At 39.3% G+C, this 24,470-nt stretch overlaps 1 protein-coding gene across 1 annotated transcript; it reads left to right on the top strand.

Annotated features, from left to right (window-relative positions):
* The first annotated feature begins 628 nt into the window (after positions 1 to 628).
* LOC138966528 (uncharacterized) lies at positions 629 to 20,843 on the top strand. The gene is made up of 15 exons (XM_070338792.1): positions 629 to 762; positions 2,265 to 2,469; positions 2,966 to 3,042; positions 5,162 to 5,254; positions 5,775 to 5,984; positions 7,892 to 8,007; positions 8,518 to 8,638; positions 9,058 to 9,283; positions 10,306 to 10,370; positions 10,920 to 11,054; positions 13,063 to 13,187; positions 16,617 to 16,737; positions 17,367 to 17,473; positions 18,278 to 18,416; positions 18,724 to 20,843. The coding sequence occupies exons 1-15, from the start codon at positions 693 to 695 to the stop codon at positions 18,876 to 18,878; spliced, it is 1,965 nt and encodes a 654-aa protein (XP_070194893.1). The 5' UTR covers positions 629 to 692; the 3' UTR covers positions 18,879 to 20,843.
* Positions 20,844 to 24,470: the final 3,627 nt, after the last annotated feature.

Below are 24,470 nucleotides of genomic sequence, written 5' to 3'. Positions count from 1 at the left end.
TTTAATTTTCAGAGCTTGTTTTTAATCCGAATATAACATATTTATATGTTTTTGGAATCAGCAAATGATGGAGAATAAGATGAACGTAAATTTGGATCGTTTTATAAAAAAAATATTTTTTTTACAATTTTCAGATTTTTAATGACCAAAGTCATTAATTAATTTTTAAGCCACCAAGCTGAAATGCAATACCGAAGTCCGGGCTTCGTCGAAGATTACTTGACCAAAATTTCAACCAATTTTGAAAAATGAGGGCGTGACAGTGCCGCCTCAACTTTCACGAAAAGCCGGATATGACGTCATCAAAGACATTTATCAAAAAAATGAAAAAAACGTCTGAGGATATCATACCCAGGAACTCTCATGTCAAATTTAATAAAGATCGGTCTAGTAGTTTAGTCTGAATCGCTCTACACACACACACAGACACACAGACATACATACACCACGACCCTCGTCTCGATTCCCCCCTCTACGTTAAAACATTTAGTCAAAACTTGACTAAATGTAAAAATATAGTACATGTACGTATGCTTAAGTTTGGTAGCGCAAGGTAGTGCAAGTCCGCGTGCGGACGCATGCGGTCGCGTAGTATTTAGTCAGACCGCACACAGGTGCGTCACAACAAGTGGTCATATACCTGTGATTTTGCCTCGCTTTCGCTGTCACCCTCAGCACACCGTACGACGAAAATGGCGCCTGTGCGATGGAAGGTGTCAGCGCTTGCGTTGACGCTGGTTTGCGTGATGGGTTCAGCTGCAGGTAAGTTAAATTCTTCGTTCATTATTTCGAGACATTCGTGACAATATGCTATCTATTGTACAATGTGAGGCTGAATTTAAAAGAGTAACAGTACAGCGTTTCCCGCATTCATACCGATTTATGTCAAACCAGGAAATGACTCTAGTCAGTAGTCTAATGTCATGAGACGGAAGTGCTGTACAAAATCTACAAAATAAGAAGAACAAGAAGTTTCATTGCCAGTACCACGCCGGATAAATAGTAACAGCGTGTTTTGTTAGCATAACACAAAAGTTACAGTGCGCATAACATGAAGAAGGGTAGTAGGTCTGGAGGTATCTCTTTAGCAGCTTCTCTAAATGCATATATGTAACTAAAGTTCGTGTCTAACAGTAACATGTACCTCATAAAAATTATATTCCTCTTGTTGCTGCATTAAAGTGATCATTCAAAATATAGCTCACAGTGCTCGTATTTTAAAGACTTCTTGGAACATGTTGCTGTCAAAAACCCAAACCTTGTATTCAAAGCTGTTTTAACTTTTATTGATATGATATCCAGGTTTCCCAATTGCTTCGTTTCCGGCCGATTTATGTGGAGCACGTGATGCGCACTAAAAATATTTGCGGTCTAGAAGTGTCGTCTGCGCAATGATCGTGGTGGCTTTCTTGACCGCCAAGGACGACCACGCACGTTGTGAGACGTCATTCGTTAGACCTCAATATGCACCCAAGAACACACTTTGTGTAAATTTGTAATGGAGACGTGGACTAAGTAATGCTTAGTGCACCTTGTGTTTTTGGTGGCTCTGCATGTAAAAATGACGGAAATATATCAATTCAAAGTTGACAAAATCTTTATTGAATTTAGTAAAACTAATATCCGGAAACATTCCTTTTCTAACAGAGTTGCACCATCATGGAACACACTGTCTGATGAACGTTAAAAATGCACAAACTATTATCACTTTCAAAAATCTGCTGGACATACAAAAACTTATGACTGAGTCACTTTATTTGTACGATAATTGATATTGAGTAAATACGACTTTGAGCATGTATGATTGACCTGCAAGTGCAACAAATTTGATAATGAGATGGGACGCGAAAAAAGCCGTGAGGCCCTAACCACTACTACTGACGACTACGACTACTACTACTACTAAAGTTATGTACAATGTAGTTCGAAAACACAAGGCTGCGACACGCACTATTGAATTCCAAAAATACTGAGCAACACAGGTGAAATTCAGATACATGTAAATTGTAACAATGTAATGGATTGGCACTGGCAGCATTCAAACATACTGCTCTGGCCACAAGATTTGTGTACATGTATAGGCCCACTGACATTGACAATACTGACTGTGAGTCTTAATCAGAATGTATTTGTTGTTGTTGTTGTTGTAATTATATTTATAAGTAAAAAAATGTTGCTAAAATCACAGACTTGCGAACTTGAATGCGACACTGACTAGTAAATACATGTGCCTTATTTAATTTATATTGTATAATTTGTTTCAGGGCAATGTACGATTCCAACAGACTTTCATGGTGACTATTACTGGATGCAAAACGATGGAAGTGACACTAACACAGTTATCAACCAAAATTTGTGGGGAGATTTGTCTTGCATCAGTATAAAGATGCATGAAAATTCTCTCTCTAATGTTGAGGGCGTCAATGCGACAATGCTGATGAAAAAGATTCAGGAGACTCCGAAACCAGGGTATTTTTTTTCAATTATTCTGTTTGTCCATTAGTACTGTTGTTATGACATTATTATTTAATATCATTTATCTTATGCTTTTGAAGAGGAGAATTTTGTGTTCGATACAATAAATGTCAATTTTAGATCTGTAAACCTAGCTGTCAATGCAAAGTAAAGCTACGTTCTTTGACTAAATAGTAAAATACTGGTTGGTGATGTGTGTTGGTAGGTAGGTTCATTGCCCAAAAGAAGTAAGTTTACTGGGTACAAGTTTAGTGCCTTGATCTATTCCAATTTTCAACAAAACACTAAGGGCGTTCCATTCTTTACATTACATGACAGTTATAGAATCAACATGCATGACATTGTGCTTGCTTTCTGATGTGAAAATAGGATGTGAGCTCAAAGAAACAAACCTACAGCGGACCATATTACCCGGAGGGTCAAGCCAAGGTGAAGGGCGTGCGGCCATGGCAAATTCCATTATAAACTAAGTGCCTCTTTTCTGTTGCAGGGAAACCACATCGTCAGCTTGCTATCTGTGTGTTGACGTTCTGTACAGAACAAAGAATATTCTACAAGTGCGCAGAAGTAAGTATTGCGGCAAGCTGAATTTAAGTACTAAAGCCAAAGGCAGAAGACTGCGAATGGTTGGTCTTTGTATGACATATTTTAAAAAAAAAACTTTAATTTTAAAGATAGGATGAATTATTGAGTTTTTTTGTTTTGTAAAAGGTGCAATATTCAGTTTTTCTCAGCTACCAACTCTCTTTGACAAAGAAAACAGCATTTATTGTTCTGGAATACATTAATCTATCATGCACGCAAGTAATCAGGTTAGAAAAATGAAGAAGAACTTTTTTTTAAATCGACTACTGATCAGCCATTTGTGACCAGGTTCCAAAGCCGGTGGCTACAACCTCAATACAAAGTTGACTACATCTTGTTGTTATGTAGAGCTTACTCCAAATCACGTCCACTCTCTCGTGTCTCTCAGTTCCAATTCCAAAGTTTTCCTCCACTCCTTAGCATGTACAAACTCAATACAACTTTAGCTAGGGCAGCAGACATGACTCACCATCCGATCCAATCAGAATCTTAGTGACCATTAGCAACAACAACATTCCAAGCAGACACCACGTTTCATTGGTTAAAGACAAGAGGATGTGGGGTAAGAGATTTAAACCTTTTAGCCCAGCTGGCAGCTTCTCTGATCAACCTGTATCAAAAGACATGACACGTACTCGAAACTACCCGCTATCCGAGGGGATGCAAAGACAGACCGGCCACGACATTGCGTAACACCACCTGCAGGCTGCCCTGCCCCTGACAAGGGGTCGGTCCACTTCTAAGGGATTACGGACAATTAATTGCTTGCAGCAGTTGTATGATGTACGCAGGTGCATTCCAGCAGTGAGCACTTACACTTTAAAGGATAATAAATTGACACAAAACCATCGGCAACATGGACTACAAACACTAGACAATAACCACAGAGTTGGAACTTATTTTCCAAAACGAAATGCAAATTAAGATTCCAAGCTTTGCTCTACTTCTCCTCAACACAAAACTTACACTGGTGCAGTGATGTACATTTTTCTAGCAGCCTTTAGGACAATTGTCCTGTAGACTGAAAATCAATAGGACACAGTGTCCTGAGATTGCAATTTCAATAGGACAAAAACACGACTCGTAAAACCGCATTTAAAAAGATTTTTCAGTTTAAATTCTTCCACCTTCCGCGACTGTCATGACTAGATACTCAAAGGATTGAATCACATTTCAAAGTTGCACTTTCACCATCACTTAGCTCTCCACTTCGACGAGTTCGTTCTCGGTTGACGTTGTTGTTGGTTCAGCTGAAGCCACAGTGGCTGGCGAACGCAGCATGGACATCAATGTCTGCTGATTTTTATCCGCTTTGAGCTTTTTTTTCGGACCCATGTCGTTTCTCTTTCGATTTATTTTCGTTCGAACGCACAACGGTTTTTCCGGATATTATGACGAAAAGTAATGCCTTGCGCATGTGCGAACATGCACGGGTGGTTCCCTTTGGTTTAAACGGTTTATTGCTGAGCCAATGAATGCACTCGAGGCACCATATGGGTTCGGTTTTCTTTTTTTCTTCTTGATCCAACTTGAGGATAAATTAATTCAAAGAATCAGATCCCATATGGTGCCTCGTTCACTCAACAAACTGGTCACACGCAGTGCATACTTTCGCTTGGCAAAACCGAAACCAGCTTTCCTCACGCAGTGTTTACTTTCGCTTGGCAAAACCGAAACAAGCTTTCCTCTTGAAAATTGAACAGTCCGCATGTCCGCTTCATTGTCAAAAACGATCGGACCCTTGACCACTTCTTCTGTAGGTTAATCGGACCTGTGTCCTGCTGGGGTTAAAGCTATAGGTCCTGGGGAAATTGGATCGGTCAGAGACCGGAGACCGACTAAAATGTACATCACTGCTGGTGACGGTTCACCCTGTCACACAAGTGTATTTGAAAACTCATCCGACATTGAGACAAGAGTATGCAGTTGTGTTTAAATCAATCAATTAGATTATCAGAGAATGTCATGTGAATGTCCGATGAGTTACAAGCATGAGTAGTGGTATGGTTGAGAATACACATTATTTATATATATCTAGTGGGACTTTGGATTTATAAACCTTTCTCCTTGACTTCAGTATTGGTTTGTTTCTGTTTTGCAGGTGGCTGCTTCACAAGTATGGAGACTGGATTTCAGAGAATGTGTCCTGGTTACGACAAACTACCGTCTGTAGATCAGGTCAAAACATACTTCCGTAAGTACTGCTTCTTGTGCAAACTGGTCTTCATGTGTTGTGTTGTTTTTAAAAAAAAAAAAAGGAGGGGGGGGGGCTGTTAGTGTAACTGCTCTGAGGGTTTCCTACTTAATAGATGAACTGTTTCCTTTTTGCTTTCCTTTTACCTAAATTGTCTTGACCAGGGAAGTTCCCTTTTTAGGAGAAATTTAATAAAGTATCTTGCTCACACTGGATCTTACTCTCAGACTCTCATCTGCATTGTTCTGTTATTGATAACGTTGATCACTTTAATTTCATGCAAAAACACTGCATGTTTATTCAGCTAGCAGTTTGATGGATAATTTGTTTCAATGTTTTCAAGTTGAATCACCAACATCGGTCAGCTGGAGTTTTATTGTGGTTTTGGTTTGTTTTCCTCTCTTTGTGATGAGTGCTTTAAATAAACATTCAAATAAACAAAAATAGTTTTGCTTGTGGTTAAGTTGAGTTATAAGGCATATGTTTCTCATTGCTGCTGTGTTCTTGGTTCCCTGTTCAGTTCAGAATTTGAAGACTGTGAACTGCATCACAACTTTCGAGGGCGTGTATCAGTTCACCTATGAGGTCGCATGGGGAGGAGGTGGAATTTGCGACAACCTGGACTCCCAGGTCAAAGCTTGTCAGGACCCTGGTTCTGCCTACGTGGACAACGAGGTCTTCTTCATGACCTACGCTCGCTGTTGGGATGTTCAGACTTCGATGTCACAGAGTGAGTATTGTGTCTACATGGTGTTGTCATTGGTTGTGGTGGCTGTGGCATTAGTGGAAATATAGTGCTACCTGTGCTGAAAAGACCACCCAAAAGTGTCCCCACATTTTAGGTGGACTGTCATCACAGTTATATTTTAGAGATAATAGACATAGCGACAACAAAAAATGTCCTTTCAAGGGAGGTATCCTCTCATTTGAAGAGCCTTTTATCGCAGGTCATACTACACATGTTCTGTCCATTTTTTAGGTGAGTTTTTTCCCGTACATTTCCTGTCACTGCTTGTACTTTCCTTGCAGCTCATGTGCCTTTGTAAAAGGAGAGAGGTGGATACAATGTTTTGCTGTGTGTTTGCAGTTTTGAATATTTACTTGCTGTCAGGTATGTAGATATTTCTAGGTAAAAGTTGTTCTGCAAAGCAAAGTGATATGAATGGTAATTACAAGGTTTATCATAATGTATCCATTGGCTCCGGAATCAAAAAGTGAAGTGTTAGATGTCATCTGCCTTCAGATATCCATCCCAGGAATAATGCCATGTGCTGTACAACTGTCAGTCAGAGGTCTGTTCAGAAAATGCATACCATGGTTGGCCAGTGTATTCTTTTTCGACATTCACTCACGGCTGTTCCCATGGCTTCATTTCTGTCTCCTTAGCTGCAGACAGGCTAGGCTATTTTAAGCATCCTTTCCACCACCGCTCTATACAGCAGTGCTGGCTCGCTCAGAGCCATACACAGATAAGTACCATCTTCCGGTGTAGCATGGAAGCATTTGGGTATAAAATAACAAGCAAGCGAGCTTAACAGTGTGTTGGCTGCAGCTGTTGGTAGCCTCCGCCTTGCCTATTTTTAACTCACACTTAAATGCAGGCCAGGAACAGCCATGCACTCAGACAGCAACTCCGGAGGCCCATATAAGATGCTGAAGTACGCTAGAGGCTCTCCAAAGAGCTTCTCCTTCATCTGTGTGCCAGTACGCCAGCACTCTGCTCATAGGCCAGTGAATGAACATCCCTAATCTTTTTAAACATAAGTTTATTTTAACAAAGGTTACAATCATGACATGTATACAAAGTTCACAGAAACAGCAACAAGCTAGAAGCTTATAGTGGTGTTCCTTAACCTTTCGCTGCCAATCAATACTTGCGTATGTGCATTCCTGACTGCCAGGGAATATTGGAGTTCGGGGTGTAATAATTCACAAAAAATTCTAGCTCCAAACTGGCAGTAGGTAGGTAAGTAAAACTTATGTTATTTTTAAGGGAAATTGAACCAAGAATCTGTTTTTAGTGTCTAATCATGGAAATAATAATTAGTTTGGCTTATAATGATGTTTAAATATGAACTTTTGAAAAATCAGTCCGGCGCATCTTCCGGTGCCTGTGGATCAAACACAGGTGGCTGTTTTGCTTGCTCCAAGAAAGGATTATAATCGCTATCATCTACCTGTTTCCATTGAATCGTCCGAAAGAACATCTCCCCCTTCCCCTGTCAGTATCCATAATCATTTGCACCGCCTGTAGCGTCAGTCCGGCTTTGTTTTTTCCTACTAGGGCCCGGTCGACTGTCACCGTTAGCCATTTTGACGAGTCGAGATTTCTCTCCCCTACCCTGTCGCCAAGGCCGAAAATAGTCTTCAGACGCAAAACATGAGAATGAGGTATCCTACCAAGCCATTGGCTGCTATTTGTGTGTCAGCAGTGACGTAGCATTTCTGGAAAATCCCGGAACGGAGAAGACGGGTTTACCCGTCCTAAGGCGCTGCGGCTGCACAAGCGCATGACGGGTATACCCGTCCTAAGGCAGTCAAGTGGTTAACATCCTTAATCGAGTACTGTGTGTATTTCTTACAGAAGATAACTTTTGTAACCCTTGTAATTCAAAGTTGTTGTGTTGTTGTGTGCAGCTATCAGGTACCAGTGTATGGGAAGCTGGTTTGCAATGGTGGGACAGACGGGTTACACGTTTGCTGCCATCGCCGACACTGTGGAGAAAGATCGCAGAGAGAAATTCAAATGTCTGGTACGTAAATCATGGAGATCTGTAAAGCAAGCAAAAGTTTGGTGGTTTTGATTACTGAATGAATTGCCCCTGGAGCAGGAGGATTACTGAATGAATTGCCCCTGGAGCCGGAGGATTACTGAATGAATTGCCCCTGGAGCAGGAGGATTACTGAATGAATTGCCCCTGGAGCAGGAGGATTACTGAATGAATTGCCCCTGGAGCAGGAGGAGTCTGCATTGTTTTGGGCTGAAGAGTGAAATTTTAATGGCTCCTTTTTTTTTGTTTTTTGAACTCAATAAATCAGTGTGGAATTGCTGAAAAGGCAATTATCTTCGTGGAAAATGCATTAAAACAGGGTGTGCTACGAATAGAAGCACTAAAAGAAATAGGCAGCAGTTCTCCTGCGCGGAACTAAAGAATCCAGTTTAGGGGAAAGAACAACCATTAAGGGTGTGTTAGTACTGTTAGTGTTAGTGTGATACTTGCTTGTGTGGCATGCTATGAGTTCACAAGTTGTTTTGTGTGCAGCTGACGCTGAAGAATCAGAAATCTGCTGACAACACCATCCGTTGGATCATGTCTCGCTTTGCTAAGTGTGACAGGCTCAACAGTTTGTACGATGGTCCAGTTCGTCTTGTGCTGAGACGAAGTGAGTGTATAATTATAATAACACAACTTACTCAAAGTGAATGTTACTTATCTGTGTTAATCAGCTTAACAAAATAGTTGTGAAGGGAACGTGTACCATGTTCTACTCATGACCCCTTAATTTTTGTTTCTGGAATACATTTTGATATGTGGTATCCTAATGCCTGAATACTCTCATACATTTGAACATAAGATCCATAGGAGTTCAAACAGTTCTTTTTTTTTTTTTAGTGTTCCCACACTGGTCATTGTGTAGATTTACGTTTATGCTAAAGGGAAGTGATCAGGACAAAATCTGTAGACACATTGCAGTTTTTTGGAGAGAAAAACAGTCAAAGAAGTCAAATCGGGTTTGAGGAACCATGAATACAGTGTAGTTTGACATTAGATGTTAAATTCACTGCCTTTTTTTCTTTCCAGTCCCTCCCCGCTCAGTGTTTATAACACCTCAGTGTAACTTGCCTCGCAACATTTCTGGGGAGTGGTACACCCAGGGCATCCAGTTCAAGTCCAAAGTGATCATCAACGACACTCACATCAAGTATTTCACACGCAAGAATGAGTTTGAGTACGAGGAGACCTACCTGTCCTGCCAGCAGACCCTGGGAACACGTTACCTGATGACCAAAGTCATCGTCGGCAAATGGTGCGTGTTTTCTCTACCCAAACATGAGACTTTTGTTTTTAGGTTAATTTATGAGATGTTTACATACATTTACCAAATTCCATACACTTTTTGAAGCTCTATCTAAAGGTGTTTTTGTTGGTCAAAATCAGTAATAAAGAGGTAAAAATGAACCACAACTGCGCTCACTACTAGTAGTTTTAGTGAAAATTGAGATGTCAGAATCCAATGTCTGTTTGTGTGTGTTTGAGATGGCTGATTTGTTTGTTCTGTAATTTGTTGATTGTTGTGTGTGTGTGTGTGTGTGTGTGTGTGTGTGTGTGAGAGTGAGAGAGAGAGTATGTAAGGTTAAAAAAAAAAAAGTCTGTTTACGGTAACATAGGCAAAAAAAATAGGGTCGGTAGGTCGGGATTCCCGTCGCGATATAACCTTGAATGGCTGAAAACGACGTTAAACACCAAATAAAGAAAGAAAGGTCGGGATTTTTTTTTTCCCCCAAAAAAACATATTTTTAAGTTATTTTGCTAAAAAACAGACTTTTTTCTCTCTTTTTTCACCCAAATGCCCAAAAAAATCTAGGGTCGCGCGAAAAAATAGGGTCGGTCGGGATACCGTAAACAGACTATTTTTTGTGTGTGGCCTAATTGTAAATGGTGGTGAGAAGTCTTTGATTGGACAAAATTAGTCAAAATAAATATACCTGGTTTATTGGAGGGAAGATTATGGGTGAAAGAAAGGTTGCAAGGGAGAATTTTCAGACCCTATTGCTTTATAGTTTTTAATCCTGTATAACTATTTTTCTGGGAATGTTAGTTTACTGCAGACCTCTCACTCTGAATCTCAACAAATATGGACTGGACATTTTCATGCCTCATTTTGAAATATTTTTGCTCTTTTATGGATTGCACTTTTGCGATTCTTTTTTAAAGAAGGAGGATTTGGTCATGTATCTAAGGAGACTTTACTCGTAAATGTTGTACTCTCTAATCATTTATGGTTGAAATGTATTTCATGGTTTAAATCTATTTCTTTATTGATTTCAGTGAAACAGACTTTGTGTGCTATGATATCATTCCCAGGCATCACGGAATTGTCCGTTACAGAGTTGGTAAGCATTTTTTTGCTAAAGTTATGACTTATGTGATTTGTTTGTTCGTTCATGGGCTGAAACTCCCACGGCTTTTACGTGTATGACCGTTTTTACCCCGCCATTTAGGCAGCCATACGCCGCTTTCGGAGGAAGCATGCTGGGTATTTTCGTGTTTCTATAACCCACCGAACTCTGACATGGATTACAGGATCTTTTTCGTGCGCACTTGGTCTTGTGCTTGCGTGTACACACGGGGGTGTTCGGACACCGAGGAGAGTCTGCACACAAAGTTGACTCTGAGAAATAAATCTCTCGCCGAAAGTGGGGACGAACTCATGCTGACAGCGGCCAACTGGATACAAATCCAGCGCGCTACCGACTGAGATACATCCCCGCCCTACTTATGTGATAAATACTTTCCTTCTTCATTAATTTATTAACTTTTTCAGATGTCAGAATGCATTTTGATTTGTCCATCTGTTGCAGTCTGTATTTTAACTGTGCAGTGGCCCTGGGGTCAAGTTTTGTAATATTTGTATCATAACAATGAGTTAAATCTGCTTGCAGGAAAACCATCACGACTGACAGACGATGAAATGGCTCAGGCCAACTTCATGCAGCGCAAGTTCCGAGAAACGTGTAGTTGGATGTCCTTTACTTTCAATCGAAATGACACAGACTGGAAATATGAAGTCCTCATTCGTAAGTATACACATCCTAATAATGGAAAGTGTTGTGAAAAATATTTTTCTTGGAATGTGTTACACTTACAGTGGAACCCCCATTTTTAGCCCCCCCCCAATTTTAGACTCCTTCCCTTTTTATATTTAGTCAAGTTTTGACTAAATATTTTAACATCGAGGGGGAATCGAAACGAGGGTCGTGGTGTATGTGCGTGTGTGCGTGTGTGTGTGTGTCTGTGTGTGTGTCTGTGTGTGTGTGTGTGTGTGTAGAGCGATTCAGACTAAACTACTGGACCGATCTTTATGAAATTTGACATGAGAGTTCCTGGGTATGAAATCTCGGAACGTTTTTTTCATTTTTTTGATAAATGTCTTTGATGACGTCATATCCGGCTTTTCGTGAAAGTTGAGGCGGCACTGTCACGCCCTCATTTTTCAACCAAATTGGTTGAAATTTTGGTCAAGTAATCTTCGACGAAGCCCGGGGTTCGGTATTGCATTTCAGCTTGGTGGCTTAAAAATTAATTAATGACTTTGGTCATTAAAAATCTGAAAATTGTAAAAAAAAATAAAAATTTATAAAACGATCCAAATTTACGTTTATCTTATTCTCCATCATTTGCTGATTCCAAAAACATATAAATATGTTATATTCGGATTAAAAACAAGCTCTGAAAATTAAATATATAAAAATTATTATCAAAATTTTTTTTTCGAAATCGTTTTAAAAACACTTTCATCTTATTCCTTGTCGGTTCCTGATTCCAAAAACATATAGATATGATATGTTTGGATTAAAAACACGCTCAGAAAGTTAAAACGAAGAGAGGTACAGAAAAGCGTGCTATGCAGCATAGCGTAACCACTACCCCGCTCTTCTTGTCAATTTCACTGCCTATGCCGTGAGCGGTGGACCACGAGTATACGGTCTTGCTGCGTTGCATTGCGTTCAGTTTCATTCTGTGAGTTCGACAGCTACTTGACTAAATATTGTATTTTCGCCTTACGCGACTTGTTATACCTTGTTTTCTCAGGCTTTCTGTTCAGAACCTCTGTTAATTTACCCCCATTTTATGACACCTCCTTTTTAAAGACCAGATTTTTCCCTTATTTTCAGAGGTGTTAAAAGGGGGATTCCACTGTTGTACGGCTGTCAAGATTAATTACAATTATAAGTAATAGCTTGAACGTGCTTAGGGATTCTCTTTTTTTAAAGTTTTATTAGTTGGCTGTCTGTTGCAACTGTAAATTTAGGTGCTAGCTGTGAACCTTTCATGTGATCATTTGTGTGTGTTTTCCTCCTCAATTTTATTTGTTTAACCCTTTCGTTTTGTTAGATTTTGTATTTACTGTCTGGTGTCTGTTGTTCGATGAATGTTGACATTTTGGGATTTTGATATTTAAAACTTGATGTTAAGAATTGATATTACCTGTACCATAGCTTGTACCTAGGTTGTGAGGTCTACACACAATGTAGTGTTGTTCCCAGACTAAGAAGAAAACAGGATCTTGACTGAAAATATGTAAAGGTCGAAATGTCCTGGCTACAAAAAAATCTGTTCAGTCAGAAAAGCTCCTACATATCAGACATGGATGAGAACAATACTTCGGATCAAAAGAGTATGCACAAATCCAAAGACAGGTGTACTGCTAACATTCCAAAATTAAGGATCAAATTCTTGATTTTTGATTCCAAAAGAGTATGCGTCATTGAACGAAGACTGAGAGCTGAGAACAACACTGACGATGCAGACAAGCGGCAGCATAAACAACTTTTAGAAGACCAAGACACACATGCTCCTTGATTTGGTCATGAAAGATGTTGTTGACATACGTTTTGGTCCACATAGACAATGTATCCTTATTCTGCATTGGATTGTTAAGAAAGTAATCGCTTGACAAATGAAATTTTTTAAAGACAACCGTAACAGTTAATAAATAAACAATAAATTAATGAATAACAACAAGAAGAAAAGCAGAAGACCTGTTGTTACTTGTTCCCTGAAACACATATTTTCTTTGCACAGTGGACCCACCTTCCCCGGTGACATGTCCAATAGGAGGACGGTACAAGTTCGACCAGTGGGCCAATGGTATGCTTGAGAAGTACGCTACTCGTATTCGAGGCGTTACAGACAGGCCCCGTGTGCAGGTAAGAGCATTTACTTTTTGAAGCCATAAAAATGTCCTCTTTTCTGCGAAAATTCCCCTGTGTTGCTTAAAAACTTAATATCTCTTGGATTTCTTGTTTATGAATTTGTGTGTGTGTGTGTGTGGACACATATTCACATGCATGGCCATGTGTATTTGCCCATGAACACATAAAGAATATGTTTGTGTGAGTATTGTACCCGAGTGTAAAGATACCTTCACATGTAAACACGCATGTTATTGTCAACCACCACAGATCTCTCTAGGCGTTTACATGGAACAAATACCAACAATCGATGTGGGTTTTTCGGGCTACGGCCGGCTCCTACCCAGAGTGGAAGTGCTATGGTTCCTATGGGAAGGCTGGGATCACATAGCCGAGTGTCATTCACTTAACGAATGCGACTTTGAGGGTGCTCAGGTTCTGTTTACCTGACCAACACCGCAGGTGCGGCAGTTCTCGGGCCTGGTTGACGCCAGGATATATTATGACAGTAAGCGTAGAGTGCTGCCCTGTCACGTAGTCTCAAACCAAATTGGAGATCCATAGCATCATCATTATAATCATCCTCATCTCATTAATCATCAAAAATTATAAATTGTCCTTGCTCTTGTGGCCCGTCATGCCCGGAGCTCTCACGGTGACCTTGGTCTCAGTGTTCCTGTTCGATCCTTCCCTGAATAGTAATTCTGCTGTCAGTCTTCAACGTGCGACGTTCTGGGGGGTCGACGGAGGGACGTGGTGGCGGTCTGCTCTCTGGAGGGGACACTCACTCAGTCTGGCTCCGCGACTTAAGTCAATGTCGTTAGTAGGGGGCATAGTAAAATCGACCAGTCTGGCAGCGGAACGAAATTCAGATGTGGATGGAGCAGTGAGTGCAGGGACGGGGCGGTGTGAGAGCACAACAGGACAAGGAACAGATGTAAAGACGGGGGGGAAAAAAGAAGGAAAACAAAAAGATAATGAATAAACCAGCAATATTATTAAAAACATTAAAAAACAAGTCGCGTAAGGCGAAATTACTACATTTAGTCAAGCTGTGGAACGCACAGAATGAAACTGAACGCACTGCATTTTTTCACAATGACCGTAGTCCGCCGCTCGTGCAAAACCCAGTGAAACTGATGAGCCTGTTTAGCGCGGTAGTGGTTTCGCTGTGCTGCATAGCACGCTTTTCTGTACCTCTCTTCGTTTTAACTTTCTGAGCGTGTTTTTAATCAAAACATATATCTATATGTTTTTGGAATCAGGATTTGACAAGGAATAAGATAGAATTGTTTTTAAATCGATTTCGGAAATTTGATTTTAATCATAATTTTTATATTTTTAATTTTCAGAGCTTGTTTTCAATCCAAATATAACATATTTATATGTTTTTGGAATCAGAAAATGATGAAGAATAAGGTGAACGTAATTTTGGATCGTTTTATAAAAAAATAATTTTAATTACAATTTTCAGATTTTTAATGACCAAAGTCATAAATTCATTTTTAAGCCACCAACCTGAAATGCAATACCCAGAACTGTTTACCAGTACGATTTGGGCGTATTTTGTACGCCAAAATATTATCGGTACGCAAATACGCGACACAGGCACAAAATACGCATAAGAAAAAGTCTAGAATACGTTTTCCGGTGTTGGTGTGCTGATTACGGGATGGTAGAACTGATACCGGTTTCGGTCGAAGGGAGATAACCATGACAGCGAGTCTTCAGCTGTGGAAACCTTGTTCAGTTGTTGGCACGTGCGATCGTCTGGACAATCGTGGCAAAATGAAGCAGTAAAATGTGTCAGTTTCGGATGACTGTACCAAGTCTAAACAGCAGAAGCAGCAGATTTTCTTGGAGAAATATAAGAAAGAGCCAGGAATTGTGGAGTCGACTATGGGAAAAAGTCATGCACACTGCAAGTATTGTAAATCAGATTTCTCCGTTGTCCATGCTGGGAAATATGACATCGTACGACACTGCATTTCCAAAACTCACCTGGACAAGGTTGCTGCAAAGAAATCCGCTGAAAGCTGCCAAGGAATTATGAAGTTCATTCCCGCAAAGCAAATCCTGCCAGAAGAAAAGGCTGTAGTCCGTGCTGAAGCAATGTTTTCTGAGATGATTGTAAAAATGAACTTGCCACTGTCAACCGCAGATGTTATTTCACGAACTTCATCTTTTCATTATCAATCTGTTTCGAAGACACTGGTTATATATAATGCTATAAACTGACAGGTAAATAAAATTGTTTTATCCCTGTTGTATTGGAAGGAGTTACATTCTGAAGGTGTTCACAAGACATGCTATTCTTACACAAACACGTACATTTTCCCTAGCCCATATGGCTTTGCTTGCAAAGTACACCAACTTTTTGAAAAATACACTCAACTTTTTGGAAAAGTACTCTTGCCTCGGGTTTAGGGTAAACAGGTCTGAATACCGAAGTCCGGCCTTCGTCGAAGATTGCTTGGCCAAAATTTCAATCAATTTGATTGAAAAATGAGGGTGTGACAGTGCCCCCTCAACTTTTACAAAAAGCCGAATATGACGTCATCAAAGACATTTATCCAAAAAATGGAAAAAAAGTCTGAGGATATCATACCCAGGAACTCTCATGTAAAATTTCATACAGATCGGTCCAGTAGTTTAGTCTGAATCGCTCTACACACACATGCACAGACAGACAGACAGACAGACACACACACACACACACACACACACACACACACACACACACACACACACACACACACACACACACACACACACACACACACACACACACACACACACACCACGACCCTCGTCTCGATTACCCCCTCTATGTTAAAACATTTAGTCAAAACTTGACTAAATGTAAAAAAGCCGGATATGACGTCATCAAAGACATTTATCAAAAAAATTAAAAAAAACGTCCGGGGATGTCATACCCAGGAACTCTCATGTCAAATTTCATAAAGATCGGTCCAGTAGTTTACTCTCAATCGCTCTACACACGCACACGCACACACACTACACCACGACCCTCGTCTCGATTCCCCCTCTATGTTAAAACATTTAGTCAAAACTTGACTAAATGTAAAAAAAAAAACTAAAAAAAAACAATCGATGGTCTAGATGCTTCCGATGCAGAGTGGGATTTGGTTCTGTGGAATAAGTTTTGCACATTGGCACTTACAACATGAATTCAGTGGCATGTTCTCACTCTGCACAGACAGTTTCTCGTCTTGAGATAATAAAGTGTTCTATGTCTTATGTCAGCCAGGCTGTTGACATATGGTATGTATCTAAGAGGATGGATGCTGTTATCCCATGTAGAACTAAAAGCTAGACAGAACTGTGGTGGTGTGCATGAAGGAATGTACCTGTAAAATGTAATCCATTTGTTGTATGTGTTTGATTGAGAAACTATTGTTGTTGTTTTTTTTCAATCTCCAGGTTGATTGCCGAATCATCATTTCTGAGATGAAGTCTTGCAGTCAGGATCGTTCACGAATTGAGGTTGATGCTGAATATTGTGAAGCAGTTGATTATCGAGGTCGTCCCATTGGAGAATATGGTAAGCTGTTTTACTTTAATATCACCAGATATGGCCTCTTGATTGTAGGATAGAAAATGTTCATACATGTTCAAGTCCACTCATAAGAAGTTCAAGTGTATGTGGCCGTTCTAGCCCAAATGCATTGGAGAAGAATTTTTCAAAAATATGTCTTTGTCACTTGTGTTAACAACAAATTTTACAAACTGGATATCCTCACAACACAATACAGCCTCCTGCTTGTAACATTTTTAAAGTTAAAGCTTTAAGGTTCCTAATTTTTTCCTGTCAGTATCACTCTTTTGTATGCCTACTGATAGGTGGAATCTGTTAATTGTTTCCTGTTTGTGCTGATAAAAGGTGATAGCTGTAAAGGGACATACCCCCTTTTAAGAGTAAAAACATCTGAGAAAATCAGGTCTTAAAAAGGAGGGAGTCTTAAATTGGGGGTAAATTTACTGATGTTATGAACAGAAATCCGAAAGATGAAGGTCTGAAAAAGGGGTTAGTCTTAAAATTGGGGGGGGGGGGGGGGGGGGGGGGGGAGAGAATTTTTTTTTTTTACTCTACTACATCATTGTTTTGGTGCTGATTGTAGAGTTAGCCTGCTACCTGCTGCGAAGTAATAAATGAATTGTGTTGTATTTTAGATGAGCCGGATCACATCATGACTTGCGTTGGGTTCTGGATGGAGGACATGCGATCATATCTCATCACCTATGACGAAGAGGATGCGATCTCTAAGTTCAGATGCTGGGTCAGTTTGATAATCGCCTTTGAGAATAAAAACTTTGCATTGCAGTGCTAGCAGCAATTCACTGTGGAATATTCACAGGCAGACACACAAATGCACATACACACGAAAGAAAGAAAAACAAACAAATTTTGTGTGTGTGTGGAGGGGGGGGGGGTGTGTAGTTTTAAAACATTTTGATTTGTGTCTTTTCTAAAAAAAAATTGGACACATTGACCTCTGTTTAATATGTCTTATTCCAGCTTTTCTGATTGCTTGGTATTACTGCTGTATTTCTTCTTTAACAACTTGAGTTTGCGGCAACACCTTTCAAACTTTCTTTGTAGCATAAAAGTTTTACTGTTTTACCCTGGAACCCTTATCAGCTTTCCTCCATGTGGTTTTTTTCTCTGACTCAAACGTTTACAGGGACCTACTAATTTCTGTACTTTTTTTACTTAGCAGTACAGCTACCAGCATTATGTTGTTGCTTCATGCACTTGTCCAACACATTCAGTCGCAGATCCTTTCATTGTTTGAACAAAAATAGCTGAGTAGGATACTGAATTATTTATCCCTTTTTCATAATTAAAAAAAATTGTAACAGTGAAAATTCTCAAGACAGTACAATGTTATTTTTGTTGCTGAATGAAAGACAAGACAGTTTTGCTAATGGAACGTTTAATTGTAAACTAAAAAAAAAAAATCACAATACACTAGTGAACCTTTTATTTATTTTGGTTTTGTTGTGGTTTGTAACCTGTTTCAAAAAAAAAAAAAAATTAAATTATTTTTTTATAAACTGATTGAACTTGACTTTGTTACTAGGTGTATGAAAGAGTAAGCTGGACAGAGATGCAACTCTCCCGCTCGCAGACTGCTCGCTGCCAGAGAGGTCAGAGGTCGTCCGACTTTCAGATGGAAGGCACTGGTCTGATGATGTATCTGAGCGAGAACGAACGTCTGTGTAAGTATTCTGGTGTGACTGTCGGCTGAGCTGGACACTGCAGTCATGTTTTCTTCCTTGTTAAGATTTGCTTACAATTGATTAAAACTCCCCCCTCCCCCATCCACCACCCACTACCCTTTCTTTAAATTTTGGTTGTTCCTTTTTTTGTTGTTTATTTGCTGGGGTGCCTTGTTCTGGTTCAGTTCTGTTTTTGTACTTGGGGAGCACAGAGCATTTCAATCCTAATAGTTTGATTTCACAAACTATGCACAGAAACTGCAGTTCAGTTTAGCCATAATTTATTTGTGTTTTTTTCCCTTTATAGTTGATGACTGCCCGCAGAGGTTCGACCCTGGCATCAACCCCTACAGCAAGGCCACAGTGATCTACGTTCTGAGTGCTGCCCCCTCCCTGTTCTCTGCTATCGTCATTATCAACACTGCCATCTGTGTTACCATCTCCTCTCTGCTGCTCTTATGATTCAGTTTGTACTGAAGTGTACTTGATTTGTGTAGGGTGTTTGTGCGATTTTGTGAATGTGATGTGAGGTGTGAGGGTTCGGATAAAAATGTGGAGATGTGCTGAGGCTTGAAAGCTCATTTTATCAAACTTCCAGTAGTGATGAATCAGAATATGACGTGAGGTGTGTGGGTCTTGATACTTCTTCTTCTTCTTCTTCGGCGTTCCAGGATTTTTGGCCTCAGGTCAGACTTGTCTTGATACAAATGTGGAGATGTGCTGAGGTGTGAAAGCTCATTTTATCAAACTTCCAGTAGTGATGAATCAGAATATGACGTGAGGTGTGTGGGTCTTGATACAAATGTGGAGATGTGCTGAGGCGTGAAAGCTCATTTTATCAAACTTCCTGTAGTGATGAATCAGAATATGACGTGAGGTGTGTGGGTCTTGATACAAATGTGGAGATGTGCTGAGGCGTGAAAGCTCATTTTATCAAACTTCCTGTAGTGATGAATCAGAATATGACGTGAGGTGTGTGGGTCTTGATACAAATGTGGAGATGTGCTGAGGCGTGAAAGCTCATTTTATCAAACTTCCTGTAGTGATGAATCAGAATATGACGTGAGGTGTGTGGGTCTTGATACAAATGTGGAGATGTGCTGAGGCGTGAAAGCTCATTTTATCAAACTTCCTGTAGTGATGAATCAGAATATGATGGGTGTGTGAACAGCATGTTTGAGTTGCCCTTAGTCTTCATTGTTTGGATCTTGACTGATGATCGAATGAGAAATTATGGTTGCACGCCTTTGGACTGCTTCGCTTTTTTTTTTAATGTTTATTTGTGTCTGTAATGTGGTATGCCGGTAGAAATAGTGGATAATGATGTTGAAAACTCATGACACAAGCTGCTGTTCTACCTGTTATATTATATATATTTTATTTGTATAGTCAACATAGCTGTATTCAAAAATGTCAGGAATTGTCATTAGTCAGAGTTTTAAACATTACTCTCTTATGAACAAAATTGATTGTTAAATAACACAGCTGAATTCTAACTTACTCTTAAACTTCTGTTTCAATTATGATGATGAAAAACATTTAGGTATACATTCATGACAGCAAATGCGCAGGTCCTGCAGCCTGATCCCTTTGAAAGTGCATTTGTCAGAAAATGTTTTTTTTTTCCATCAAGCATGAAGGTTTTTGTTTTTTCTCAGAACTATGCTGAACTATAGTTGTGTCAGCATATCACATGTGTGCCTTATTCTGAATATACATCATAAGAGCTTTTGTTTGGAAGCAGTCTGAATGAATATTAGAGACCCAAAGAATGAGGTTACTTAAAATGTTTTGATGATAATTGTGCTTGAGAATCTGTGTGCTTGAATGAACTGGAGGAGTCCTGTATGTGTGTATGTACATGTGTTCTTAACAACACAGTAATAATGAACACCTCAAATAAGGTAACAACAGTACTATGGTGTCAGTGTTCTCTGCTGCTTTTTGGAAGCATTTCACTTTTATATTATAGTGTATAGAACCGCTGTCGATGACACAAAATGACTGCACTGAAGAATAATCTAAAACCTTTTGAAAGAAAACTGCAATCATTCATCATCATTATTGTGGAAAAATACCTATTATTCTTCATGTTAAATGTTTTAAAATACTTTTAAGATCTGTGTGAACATGTATTTTTGCATATTTGTACATCATCTAAGTCTTGCCTTGGACATATTCCAATTTTTTGTAACAAGAAAAGTGAAATGCAGTTTCACTTCTGGTTGTGAATGGATGTAAGATTATATCCTTCCTTTTAATTAGTTTTATTGTACATAACTCAGGCATGTTATCTAACATATCAGTAATCTTTTGTACATAACTCAGACATGTTAACAAACATATGAGTAGTTTTTTTCCAAACATATTGCAGGGAATGATTTTTCAAACTTTGTTAAATCTTCTGGGAGCCTACTTTGGTGATGCTGAATAAACTTTGTATGTAAGCACTTGTACAAGAGAAGGAGTGGCGGCAAAAGAAACATTTGATTTGTGTGATCAATTGTTCACATAAAAATATAAAGATGTGTATCTGCATGCTATCAAACCATTCTGCATCTGCTATATTCATTATGACAAAATTTGTGAATGAAAGATGAAACCACAACAATCATCGGTACTGACTTGCAATTACGGATGTGTAATGCTTCATCTCGTATTTGATTCTGCATTTAGGGTTTATTTAGATTGAAGCTGAAAATGGATAAACTTTTGCGGCATATTTGAAACTGAAATTAGATTTTTTTTAAATTCGACATATCTGTTTATAACTTTTGGAAAAAGAGATCAGTGTGCTGATAGTCGTTTGATTAAAGTTAAGCTTGACCCTTTTTTCATGTTGGGATGAAAATAAGAGAGAACTTTTAGCAACATGTGGTTGCATTTTCAATACCACCCCCCGCGGGTTAGGGGGAGTCCCATATTGGTTGGGACGAGAAAGAATTTGCCCGATGCTCCCCAGCATGTCGTAAGAGGCGACTAACGGATTCTTTTTCTCCTTTTACCCTTGTTAAGTGTTTCTTGTATAGAATATAGTCAATTTTTGTAAAGATTTTAGTCAAGCAGTATGTAAGAAATGTTAAGTCCTTTGTACTGGAAACTTGCATTCTCCCAGTAAGGTCATATATTGTACTACGTTGCAAGCCCCTGGAGCAATTTTTTGATTAGTGCTTTTGTGAACAAGAAACAATTGACAAGTGGCTCTATCCCATCTCCCCCCTTCCCCCGTCGCGATACAACCTTCGTGGTTGAAAACGACGTTAAACATCAAATAAAGAAAGAAAAATTTGTCAATACCTAGAGACGGGTTTCTGTTTGAGGATAGGGCTGATCAGAGACAGTGGTATGTTCTATCATTGTTTATACCATTCCATTTTGTAACATTTCATTGAGTTTTTGTTCTCTTTCTACATATCAACGGTTACACATATCAATTGATTTATACAAGATTTTTGTACATACAAGATGTAAGAATTTTATATCAATAATGTAAATATTGTTGGATTCAATAAAACAAAACTTTTTATAAGAAAAAAAAACCCCACCTGGTTCTTGTTTCCTTTCCTTAATTTATGCACTTTGTTCTTGTTGTTAGCACTGCAGAATCGGGGGAGGAAATTCTGTTATTATTCATTTCCATATTTGAGAGAGAAAAAAACCCAGAAATTCTGTTGGTACGCATTTCAATTGGCATTGGAAAAAAACCTTACGCCAAAAATAGATACAAGAATTAGTGTACCACCCTCTCATCAGATGACAGATGGTAGCTTCACACACACACACGCACGCACACACACATTCCCTCAGACCCTCCTCAGTTCACTCACAAACTACAGTATGTTATAAAATAAGTCTGCTAGATAAATCTAAACAACGAAGTCTGCTAGAGATTAACAGCAGGGCTCTAACCTGAAGATAATCTAAAACTCTCAGGACTGAAAAGTGTCTTTTGGAAGCATCCTTTTCAAGCTCCATAACCTGCATTGAGAGAAAAGGGGTGCCAGTGAGAATGTCAACGATCAGTGCCTATACAGTTAACCCGTTATGTATCAATTGAACATTGGATTTCCCTTCTTGGAGCCATACTTCATAGTCCGACAGACTCATATTTAGGCGGAAAGTCAAGAGACAAGACTACAAAAGAGTGCATGTTTGTGTGTGTTCAATCATAAAACAATAAAAGGAATTCTACCTAAAGTTGACTGATACATAAATGTTATTTGTATTTTTTACCAAAATATTATAGTTACACAGAACGAGACAGTATTGAGGTCTAACGAATGACGTCTCACAACGTCCGCGGTCGTCCTTGGCGGTCAAGGAAGCCGCCACGATCATTGCGCAGACGACACTTCTAGACCGCCAATATTTTTTGTGCGCATCACGTGCTCCACATAAATCGGCCGGAAACGAAGCAATTGGGAAACCTGGATAGGTGTTCCTCCAAGACTGCGCCAGTGTTCAAGCAGTGAACAGTGACTGTCGAGATCTGTGTAGGATGTCAAAAATACAAAAATGTATATATTGCTTTTGTTAATTTCAGTTGAAAAACAAGTCGCGTAAGGCGAAATTACTACATTTAGTCAAGCTGTGGAACTCACAGAATGAAACTGAACGTAGTCCGCCGCTAGTGCAAAAGGCAGTGAAAGTGACGAGCCTGTTTGGCGCGGTAGCGGTTGCGCTGTGCTTCATAGCACGCTTTACTGTACCTCTCTTCGTTTTAACTTTCTGAGCGTGTTTTTAATCCAAACATATCATATCTATATGTTTTTGGAATCAGGAACCGACAAGGAATAAGATGAAAGTGTTTTTAAATTGATTTCGAAAATTTAATTTTGATCATAATTTTTATATTTTTAATTTTCAGAGCTTGTTTTTAATTCAAATATAACATATTTATATGTTTTTGGAATCAGGAAATGACGAAGAATAAGATGAAGGTAAATTTGGATCGTTTTATAAATCTTTTTTTTTTTTTACAATTTTCAGATTTTTAATGACCAAAATCATTAATTAATTTTTAAGCCACCAAGCTGAAATGCAATACCGAAGTCCGGCTTTCGTCGAAGATTACATGGCCAAAATTTCAATCAATTTGATTGAAAAATGAGGGTGTGACAGTGCCGCCTCAACTTTTACAAAAAGCCGGATATGACGTCATCAAAGGTCTTTATCGAAAAAAAGAAAAAAACCTCCGGGGATATCATTCCCAGGAATTCTCATGTCAAATTTCATAAAGATCGGTTCAGTAGTTTGGTCTGAATCGCTCTACACACACACACGCACAGACAGACAGACACACACACACACACACACACACACCACGACCCTCGTCTCGATTCCCCCTCTATGTTAAAACATTTAGTCAAAACTTGACTAAATGTAAAAAGAACAACAGGGCAAAAACAGGAAAACTGGTATTTCAAGGGGGCATTGGGAAGTGGTTGAAAGACAAACTTTCTTATCGAGTCACTGAATTGGGCCCCCTTCGCCCTAAGGAACATTCAGTTGGCAATCTGCTTTTCTTCATGTACAAAATTATTTTTTTGTATGGGTGGTTGAAATATGTATAATTTGTCAATTAGTATACTTGTGAGTGGGACGCAAGAATGTATTACTTTTTAGTACACTGTACAGCCTGACTGAGCTCCAGCCTAAAAGGGTGAATATTCTTTTTCTTTTCTTCTTTTGTTCTTAACACGTATAGGCAAACAACCCTTGTGTTTATTCATAGCGATCCCGAAACAAACACCAAAATAGCAAGGCTTTCATACAAAAATAGACACTTTATGACGACATCTTTAATTGTCCAATCACCGAAAAGCCCTTTTCGGTGTCGTCTGCTACCGCGCACCTGTAGTGTATTTCGAATGTGAATAGAAATTGTCTAGTTAGAATGAAAAACGTAGACCGACTATTCCCCCTGTCTGGCACGTCTCATAGTACCTGTATAGGGTTTTTTACGTTCTTACCTGCACATATGAGTCAAGGTAGGCGTGCGTGACTAGTTGTATTCTTTGCCTGTCACCCGCGCACCTTAAAATGACACCCCAC

This window comes from Littorina saxatilis, linkage group LG5 (assembly GCF_037325665.1).
Source record: "Littorina saxatilis isolate snail1 linkage group LG5, US_GU_Lsax_2.0, whole genome shotgun sequence".
Lineage (NCBI taxonomy): Eukaryota > Metazoa > Mollusca > Gastropoda > Littorinimorpha > Littorinidae > Littorina > Littorina saxatilis.
This window is presented reverse-complemented; position numbering and strand designations above follow the sequence as displayed.

Bases quoted from the DNA above. Each gene is read 5' to 3' on its own strand.
- LOC138966528 (XM_070338792.1), top strand. From the start codon at position 693: ATGGCGCCTGTGCGATGGAAGGTGTCAGCGCTTGCGTTGACGCTGGTT. The intron at 5,255-5,774 runs GTAAGTACTGCT...TTCCCTGTTCAG, and splicing joins TCAGGTCAAAACATACTTCC to TTCAGAATTTGAAGACTGTG. The intron at 9,284-10,305 runs GTGCGTGTTTTC...TATTGATTTCAG, and splicing joins AAAGTCATCGTCGGCAAATG to TGAAACAGACTTTGTGTGCT.